At 36.3% G+C, this 10,463-nt stretch overlaps 1 protein-coding gene across 3 annotated transcripts; it reads right to left on the reverse strand.

The window, feature by feature from the left end:
• Positions 1-2,543: 2,543 nt before the first annotated feature.
• LOC110885404 (F-box protein At5g07610-like) lies at positions 2,544-7,154 on the reverse strand. 3 transcript variants are annotated; one of them, XM_035984938.1, is made up of 4 exons: positions 5,312-7,152; positions 4,619-4,722; positions 3,045-4,539; positions 2,544-2,919 (listed from the first exon to the last, which is right to left on the reverse strand). In XM_035984938.1, exon 1 carries the CDS (start codon positions 7,003-7,005, stop codon positions 5,869-5,871), a length of 1,137 nt encoding a protein of 378 aa, XP_035840831.1. In that variant the 5' UTR covers positions 7,006-7,152; the 3' UTR covers positions 2,544-2,919; positions 3,045-4,539; positions 4,619-4,722; positions 5,312-5,868. The 3 variants fall into 3 exon arrangements, with proteins under 3 accessions (XP_035840831.1, XP_035840832.1, XP_035840830.1); XM_035984939.1 differs by having other exon boundaries at positions 3,045-4,722; positions 5,312-7,154; XM_035984937.1 differs by having other exon boundaries at positions 3,045-4,722.
• Positions 7,155-10,463: the final 3,309 nt, after the last annotated feature.

Below are 10,463 nucleotides of genomic sequence, written 5' to 3' on the forward strand. Positions count from 1 at the left end.
TGCGGTAGACGTTACGACGGTGTGTGGGACTGGTGGTTTTGACAAAAATGTAAAACGAGTGATGGTAAAGCTGAAGTGGGTCGGTTGGCAACTGTGATAAACTTTAAGATGCACGCTAGTTTTTTTCACCCGAGTAGGTCTATACCATTCGGTTATGGAGTCTCAATGATGAAGGCCTTTAACTAAACTCTAGTCTTTTGTTGTTTCTGTAGATACTAAACTTAAAACATAGAAACACGAAGAATTGTCCCATTAATGAAATTATCTGTGACCATGCCTCACACGTTAAGCCTCCCTTATCAAGTAATAAGCCCTACACACTTGATATAGATCAAACTTTTATAAACAGTTAAGATTCCCATAACCATAAAAACTAACTTTTACAGGCTAAGCTAGCTGAGCTTTTAGAACAAGAGGCGTCGAATGCTCTAACCTGTCAAAGTGTGGTGGCCTTGGTTTAACTGAAAACGCATTCCCCATTTTGACCCATAATCCCGTTAACCCCCCCCCCCCCCTCCCCATCAAGAATATGATATGCTTGAATGATTGCTATGGTTTCTGTTAACCCGTGATGTGTGCATCTGGATTATATAGACATGTTAGATTTGAAAATAGGGTGTTGGGCCAGCGATTAACAAGTTGAACGACGTGTTTGCAATAATTGTGGAACTTAGGGGCTGTTTGGCAACATCTGAATGATTAAGTGTTGAGGTCTGAACCATTAAGTGCTAAACCAGTAAGAGGTCTGAACCATTAAGAGCCTATATAATGCTAAACTGTTCAGAGGCAAATGTCTGACCAATTCAGATTAGAGGTCTTACCCATTCAGATGCAAATATTGTCTTAACCATTCAAACATCTGCTCGTGAAACAAACAGTCTGAACCACTAAGTGTTGAACCAGTAAGAGGTCTGAGGTCTGAACCATTAAGAGTCTCATTAAGAGATAAACAAACAGCCCCTTAGAAAAATTGTTGATTCCTTAGGGCTGTGGGTAGGATCTGTCGGTTGACTTAACCTTCCAGTTTGATCCAAATAGGCAAATACATATATAGTTGCAAGTAAATGAATTTCCGTTTCTTGATAAACAAAGTTTTCAACAAACACAAAACATTACTAAAACCATAGTTGTTAAAAGCCATCGCCTCTTGCGCCTAGGCCCATTTTTCAAGCGAGGCGACGCAGTTGAGCTTTAAGTCGAGGAAATTGCGCTTTAACTCTCCAGGTGATGGTTCAGGCGCACATTCCGGCAAGATTCCTAGATTCCGGAGATTTCCGGCTAAATTCCGACAAGATTCTAGCCAAATTTCTAATATTAATCAAAGAAAACTACTTTTCTACACTAATACACTAATATTTTGGTACTAATTAGATGATATAAAGTGTTACATAATAGACTTTGTTTATGCGCTTTCTTTTCTAATATATAATATATTTTCTAATATATAATATATTTTTAATTTTTTTTTTCATTATGCGCTTTATTTTTCTCAAGCCCTCGCTTTTTTTGCGCTTTGCGCCTAGGCACCAGGCGAGACCTATGCACCTTGAGTGCACCTAGTGCCTTTAATAACTAGGCAAAAGATCAAATACAAATAATCTTAACATACTAAACATACAAATTGAAGGAAAACCCAAAAAGACAAGGTGGCATTTTTGTAATTACCACCAACTATCAAAGTTACAACCAAAAATACCTAAAAAAACACAAATTTTTTTTTAACATTTTTTATTAAAAAAAATCGCTACATTTCGTTAGCAAAAAAAAAAAAAAAAAAAAAAAATTTTTTTTTTGCTGCTACTAAAAGTAGCGATTTTTTAATAAAAAATGTTAAAAAATAAAATAAAATAATTTGTGTGTTTTTTTTTATTTTTTTAGGTTTTTTGGGGGTTTAGTTTTTAGCATTTTAGCTTGGGTGGGTTGGGGGGGGGGGGGTTAGGTTTTTTTAGGTTTTTGGGGGTTGTGTGTGTGTGTGTGGGGGGGGGGGGGGGTTAGGTGTTTTTAGGTTTTTGGGGGTGGGGGGGTTAGGTTTTTTTAGGTTTTTGGGGGTGGGGGGGGTTAGGTTTTTTTTAGGTTTTTGGGGGGTGGGGTGGGGGGGGGTAGGTTTTTTTAGGTTTTTTTTGGGGGTGGGGGGAGTGGTTAGGTTTTTTTAGGTATATTTGTAGAGTAACTTTGATAGTTATTGATAATTACAAAAATGTCACCTTGTCTTTTTTAGTTTTCCTTCAATTTGTATGTTTAGTATGTTAAAATTATTTGTACAAGAACTTTACCCTTAATAACTATGACTAAAACTTCCGGTTTGATCATCAGTTTAGTACCAGTATAAACATATTGCGCAACGATAAAGAAATGAACTACAATCATAGTACCTAGCTTGGTTTTAAATTGCGTGATGCGCTCCGATGCTTTAGATCCAAAAATCTAATGCGCGATGCGAGCGCATCACGTATGCGATGCGCTTTTTATATAAAAAATACTAAAAAATTAATTATACATGATAACAACTCTTAAAAACACACATAAGCTAAAAAAACACACAATAATAAGAAGATAAGAACTATGCTTTTTAGTCCAATCAACCATACAAAAATATATCTAGAACCACAAAAAAGAGTAGCAAGTAGTAACCATAATGGTCAAAATCAGACATACTAAGAGTGTGTAATTCTGTATCTAGATATTAGTTATAGATATTGGTCACAACTTCCTTCTTAAATGGCCTCTACTATCTCCTCTATTCAATAATCACCCTATCTTCATCACCAAGCACCGTTTCACCATTGAACACTCCAACATCTTCTTCAATCTCACCCCAATTTCTTTCACAACTTGTAGCACTACAAGTTAGGCTAAGAACTCGTATGGCAAATCGTCGTAAATTAGGAGCCGATGATCCAAATAATGCCCACCATTCCGCTAAAATATAAGAAAATTTTTAGAAAGTAAGTATATTTTTTTATATTTGAGTTCAGCATTTGAAAGCAAAAGTGATAAAAATATGCAACAGTAACTCAATATGTGGGAGTTGGGATTGTAATTACCTGGAGCTTTGGTTTTTCTTTGATTGATAGCCAGACTTTGACCAAAAAGTCATTCTGCGTTTTGATGATATCGAGTAAGCTCTGTGGTGACCTTTTGTTGTTCTTCTACTCCTCCATGAGACAACTTAACAATGCAGTCAAATAAGCCACCCATAACTTCTTCATTTTCTAAAATTTCTTTTGCATTATCATAAAAAAATCGACGGATTTAAGTAGTGTCCAGCATCATGCAATGGTTTGTGAAGCTGACATTCCCATCTCTGATCTATGATCTCAAAAGTTTCTTTATAAAATTCTTCTTTCTCTTTAAAACTCTTTTCGATGGTTGTTTTAGCACTAGCCATGGCTGCGTAGATATATCCCATAGCCCGCTTTCTTTCACCATCAACTAACCTAAGTACACTAATAAGAGGACTTGCTAATTTGAGAGCATACACAATATTCCTCGAGAAGGTATCCTGTAAAAGGATACTCTCCATTTTCTTGCCTTTTGCATCCTTAAACCACTTAGAATCTCTCCATTCTTGAGACAGATTATTTTTTTGTTTGTGAAATTGAAGAAGGGTGATAAAGGACGTGGCAAATCTTGTAACCGCGAGTCTATGTAAGTTCCTTTGATTCGTGAACTTTCTCATCAAGTTTACAAGACCAACAAAGTTATAAATGTACCCATTTATAAACATGGCTTCCTTTATGCAACTCTTCACCCTCGGAATTTGTTTCCCGATATCCTCCAACATAAGATCTATGCAATGCGCCGCACATGGAGTCCAATAAAGATGCTTCCTCTTTTGTTCAAGCATTTGACCCGCAAGCTTGTAAGCCGATGCATTATCGGTTACAATTCGGATCACATTCATTTCTCCAACTTCCTCCACCATTGCATCAAGAACCCTACACAATAAAGCTGCATCTTTGGACACGGCTGAAACATCAAGAGATCTTAGAAACACCGAACCCTTTGGCGAGTTAACCATAAAGTTAAGTATATCCTTTTGGACAACCGAGTCTCGCCATCCATCGGATAGAATTGAGCACCCTTTGTTTGCCCACTCTTTCTTGTGTTCTTCAATAAGTAAAGGAACACTCAGTCCATACATACTCGGAGGTTTCATCCCCGGACCAAATTGTCCAATAGATTCGATCATAGTTTTAAAACCATCATATGTGGCTGCATTGAATGATAAGCCCGCATCATAGAACCATCTTGCTACATCTCTACATGCTTTATCCCGTAGCTCCCACCCGTTTCCTTTCTAAATCTCTTGTAAAGTAGATTCAAGGGACCGTTTACCCTTGTTTTTTTTGCGTTGAGTCACATTACTACCATCAACTTCTTCACAATCTTCATCACCAACATCATACTCATCAAGTCCAATTGTGGAGTTCATAATATTTTCAACCTTAGACATTTCTTTCTGTTGCATATATTTTCTTATCTCCTCTCTTACATGTGCCGGACATTTTGGGCAAACAACAACATCCTTAAAGCCACCTACAAAATGTTGTTTCAGTCGAGAAACTCCTCCTTTAACCACTTTGTTACAGAAATTACAAGTAATGTTATTACGAACTTTAGGGTCTTGTGTTCCATATTTTCTCGCTGGATCGCCAGATGATTTTAGTGCAGAAGTGTTGGCGTTTCAATCTGAAGGTGTAGCCATTGTATTTTTGAAACCTGAAAAACAAATAAAACAAAATTAACATATAATAATATAAAACATGAGAAATTAAGAACCAATCAACAGGTTGTAAACATCAACTCATGACATGACACTAAATTTCATTTTAATCAAGCAGAAGGTTGTTTATGCCCAAAATACATCAGAAGAGGAAGAAATACAAAAAAAAAAAAAAAAAAAAAAAAAAAAAAAAAAAAAAAAACTAGACTGCTCTAATCCATGACAGCAACAACATGATCAATTTGCACTCACATACTAGACAGCATAAGCATACTGACCAAACAACATATGTTATATATAATGACCCAACATATATAATAATGGACCAAATGCTGGTTAAACAACATATACAATGACCAAACCAACAAATAACCATCCATTCAAATGTAATGATCAATACTAACATCAAAAACACAATTTATCAAAACAACATATTAAATATAAACATTATGTTATGAAAAAAACAGGTATCAACATATTTGGCAAATATGTAACATTGTGATTCAGTCAACATATATATAAAATCAGAAGATGTAGATATCAGTTAACAAAAGCAGAAGAAGAAGAAGAAGAAGTGTAAAGTACCTGAAGAACCTTAGAAGAAGAAGAGATGATGAAAGTCACTCATTCTGGATCTTTGCTGCTCTAATCGATGGCTGTTTTTTTTTTTTTTTTTGCATTTACCCGGTTGATAATCTCATTCTTTGAAGCAAACAACAGAAGTTTCCTTTTTGTAGACTATTATCTTTGAAATTGCAGAATGGAATGATGGATCAACAAGTTCCCAGACAACTTTTTGATAAAGTTACTTTTTGTTTCTACCCCTATATCACCTATTTTCCCGCCCAAAAAACCCTATTGTACCGCCCAAACAGCCCAGCCCATAGCAAACTCTTTAAAAAACAAAAAAAAAAAAACAATATTGCACGCATCATAGCGCATTTTGCAATGGTCGCATTATGCGAAATTGTCGCAATATCACCGCATCATGTAAACGCAACGCATCAGGTGTTGCGATGCGCTCTTACTAGCGCAACGGGCGCATCACGCATTATGCGCGCATTTTAAAACCAAAGACTACCTATAAGCGCATATTTAATCACCCTGATAATGAAAACGATTTAAACAAACCAAATTGTCTTTTAGAAATAAGACAAGGTTTCAATGTAACGATGGAAATTTTCATAGGGGTACTCGCCAAAATCAAATATCTGTTTGAAACTCTTGTCATGAACATTGCATTTTATAATCTTTTTAGGAGTTTTCAGCACCACGAATGTATCTTCTTCTTCTTCGCCTCTAACCACATCAATGACATTGAAAATATAACCGTTATGACGAATCATATCCGGGAAAGCATTGGGAAGCGCATCAAGCTGTACTTGATACTTGAGAAACCACCCGGAATGATGGCTCAACATCTCATACAAATTCAAACGTAACCTATTTTCTTGGTGAATATTGTATGCTATTAAATGTAGATGACCTCTAGATTCTCCAAAGTACGAACAGATGAAGCCAACAGGCAAGGGTAACGTTTGCAGCTGTTCAGAGTCCATTTTGAAGTACAGGAAATTGGTATTGTCAGGAAAAGGGGCCCAATAAACAGCTCCGTTCCAGTAAACCCCCGGGCGGGCGGGGAATATAGACGACGCAGGGAATGATTGGATAGCTATCTTCCATTTCCTTGCATCAGACGAGTAGATTTGAATCTGATACAAATCCACATCAGGTCCTACAGCAGAAAGAACACAAACAAGTTTGTAGTGTGGACAATCTGTTTGATGAAATGCCAGACCCATAAACCATATAGTTTTACGACATCCTCCAAGAACGGGTGGAATGAGTGCCAACTGCTTGGTGGTGGGATTAAATACGTAATATTTAAGAGCACCTCTGCCGCCTTTGGGCCCTCGATTGGTAGAGCAAAGTAGTAAGCCATTACAAGACTGGACGATTTTGACCCCCGGAAGATCAAAACAGGAAGCAAGAGTAGGAAAAGGAGGAGTGCTTGGGGATTCAACATCAAAGGGGACATATGCATCTGGAGCTAAATGATATGTATAGGAAGCAAAAAGACCAGGACTAGGAGATTTAGAAATGTTATCATACCTTTGGGTGAAATGTCTGTGAGTCAAAAGCGAATGCCAGTGTTTGGAGACAGATTTGAAGCGGAGGATGGAGGTAACTGGTAGCCGGAGAAGGATCTCCGTTAAAAGGTCATCGTTGGAACTAATTATTTCTGCAGACTTCTTGCTTTTGGCTCTCGTCTGCACCATTTTTAGAGTGATTGTTGAAGAAGAAGATGTGTTGTTGATTAGGGTTTCAGAAACTCGTTTTGTGAGGTGTGTACTGAATTCGGAGAATGGTGAGAAGAGAGTGGGCCGGGCTGGGCTGGGCTGGGCCGGGCGGGGCCAGGCTCTATATGAAAACACTTTTAAATTTGTAGTTTAGAGTAAAACTAGATTGTTGTCATGAACCGCGCGTTGCGGCGGTGACACCTTGATTGTTTAAATTTAGTGCCTTGGAGGCACATTATGTGAAGCGTTAACCATATGAAAACGTGTGTTTTAGCCTATTCGATCTAAAACATTGTTGTTACAAAAGAAACAAAATTGAACCCGAGTTGGTTTGTTTAGTGAGCGTTTCACCTAACTACTACACCACTCTTATCTTTGCATCAAGACTTAGCGACGTCAAAACGTACAAATCGAATTTATATCGTTGAAGGAAAACGTATTATATTTGACGCGACTCGTTTCTGAACATTGTTTACGTCAAAACATAGACTACCCGAAAACGTATGCAAAAATAGTATGAAAACATATTATATTTGACCAGACTCTTTTCGAAAAAAACTATGAAACATGAACTTTTATCGATTAAACATGAATATATACCAACGCATACATTTAAACTTCAAGACGCAGACCATCTGAAAATGTACATAAAAATAAGCATGCATTGTAGGGATGAGCATTTGGTACCGGGTACCGGTACCGAACCGTACCGGGTATATTCGGTACCGGTACGGTACCTACTTTCTTCGTTTTTCGGTACCGGTACCGGTACGTTACCGGTGTTTACGGGTAAAACACCCCTAAGTACCGGCACCGGTACCGAACCGGTGTATTCGGTACCGGTTCCGGTACCCACTTTTCCCCTTTTTCGGTACCGGTACTTTCGGTACCGGTACCGGTTCGGTACCGAACGGGTACCGTGCTCATCCCTAATGCATTGTGAATTTACACCGACACGTACATAAAAATACTTACTTTCGAAAATAGTTTTTTTTTTAAGCTAAATAATGAAAATACGTGGGTAAATTTAAAAGGTTAGAATTTAAAGGGTAAAAATGTCAATTTCAAAAGTTTAGGGATTGTTTTGTGAAGTTCTAAAGTTTATTCGCTATTTTGACTTTTTGAAATGGGCTTTTTTATGTCAAGTGTCAAACTTGAGGGTGTTAGTTCGTTGGTGGGGAAACCCCACCGACCTTTCTTTTTAAGTTATAGATTAGTTTAGAGTAAAATGCGAAAATGGTTTTGGTCACTTTAGTTCAAAACTCAAAAATTTTAAATTTGGGCTTCTTTGGTTTCAATTTTGTTGTCAACTGAAAAATCTGACCAGATTTTGATTTTAAAAATCACAACAAAATTGAGACCACATGGACCCAAATTCAAAAGTTTTAAGTTTTAGATTAAAATGTTAAAAATGAGCAAGCCTCAATAACCATTTTGACAGTTTACACTATTGTTTATTTGTTTTGTTTGCTATATGCAGGGGCGTAGGATTTAAGGGGCAGGAGGGGGCGCCCGACCCCTCGAACTTTTCGGCCAGTAGTGTTATATATGTACGTTTCGTATATGATTTTGTAGGTATATATGTTTTCGACCCCCGGATTTATCAAAAAAATTAGGTATATACGTTTTCGACCCCCTAGTTTTAATTTTTTTATTTATATAGCCCAAATAAAATATTTAATTAGCCCAAATATTATAGCCCAAATCATTATATTTGGTAGAATACTAGAATGTATATTATATAACCCAAATCAAATAATTATATAGTCCAACTTAAAAGCCCACCCTATCAAAAAAAAAACCTAAATTCGATTACTTTGGGACATCGACCAGAAGAACAGAAGCCACAAGCCAAAACTGCAGAAGGGGGGAAAACGCAGGTTTCAGAACTGTTCGACTTCAGCTTCTTGTTCGAGAACAAAAGCCCAAACGCTGCTCTTTGTTGTGGTCTTGTACTCTTGTTCGACTTCTTCAATCTTCATAAGGTTAAAGATATGTGTTTTTTTATCTTTAGGTTTAATTTAGGGCTGCAAATTATATGATTTAGGTTGAAATAAGGGGTGAAATTGTTTTGAATTTTTGCCCTAAACTTGTTGAATCTTTCTGTAACTATGTCTAATTTTATTTGTTTAATCTTATTGTGATTTGATTTACATAGGAATTATGGTTTGAAATTTAGGGTGATTTGTTAACTTGTTTTGTTATTAGATTATGCTATGGGGAAGATGGGCAGAACTATAATTCTCATCCAGGAGAACCGTGTGCCCACTTTCCTCTCTCCTTTTTAATGTTTTGGTGTCTTTGTTCATTTATTTGTTAAACAATGTTTACGTTTTAATGTTTGAGAACGTTTTTTATTTGATATTAATGTTTGACCCGACCCGACCCGAATCAAATCACCGACGTCCGACCCGAACATACACCTCGAAACTACGCGATAGAAAATTTTTTGTAGGTCTGTTACCTTCCGACCCCCCGAACTTTTTTTTCAAGCTTCGCCACTGGCTATATGAGTAAAGTAGTATTGTTTATTTCTTTGCTATATGAGTAAAAATCTTCAGGCACTTCAAATGTATATTTTTAGTGCAAACTTAGATATCACTAAAGTACATGTCCTTTAATCTATAATCACAAACAGAGGTTATCCCGCTCAAATTTACAGAGAGTGCCAAATCTAGTTATTTTTAGTTTTAGTTTACGACTAACAGTTTCGAAGATCTAATATCAAACAATTTCATTTGGTTCGCTTCTACAAAAATGTTTTTATGTTTGTTCATTCTTTATCATGTTTGATTATAAATACTTTTGTATTATTACGACACGAGTCATGTTGCATGTTGTTACATTTCAGTTTTATATACCTTATTATATTGGTATACTTATAATTTTGTGTCTTAAGAATATTGTTATTAAATGAATCTAACTAGTATTTAGGATCCATGCGATGTGACGGTACCATTAAACTGAATAAAAAGTAGACGTGAAAATGTTGAATCCCGCATGTGCATAACAACGTGTTAACTTGAAAAAATTAGACTGAAACATAAAACAAAGAAAATAATAACTAAGTCGACTTAGGACCCGTACATTACGACAGAGCCATTACACCGCAAAACAAAATAGCGTAAAAACTTTGAACCACACACGTTCGTTGCATGGTATTAACTCATAATATTTAGACCGAAATGTAAAACGACAAATTTGTAAAAGATAAAAAGTTAAATGAGACCAAAGTTGAAAGTGGAAAAATATTGGGGTAAAATATGAAAAACGTTTGAAGATTCTTGATTTCTTGGCCTATGGTGGGGGTCACTTGCCGGGTTGAAATAAGGAATTAAATATCCAAATAATGCACATCTGATAAAATATTTGAAGATTCTAATATTTAGGTATATTATTGGGTGTAAATGTTAAAAGTGCACTAATTTTAACATTAT

Source organism: Helianthus annuus, chromosome 16 (assembly GCF_002127325.2).
Source record: "Helianthus annuus cultivar XRQ/B chromosome 16, HanXRQr2.0-SUNRISE, whole genome shotgun sequence".
In the NCBI taxonomy this organism is placed as follows: domain Eukaryota; kingdom Viridiplantae; phylum Streptophyta; class Magnoliopsida; order Asterales; family Asteraceae; genus Helianthus; species Helianthus annuus.

Coding starts and splice junctions, on each gene's coding strand:
- LOC110885404 (XM_035984938.1), bottom strand. CDS start 7,005: ATGGTGCAGACGAGAGCCAAAAGCAAGAAGTCTGCAGAAATAATTAGT.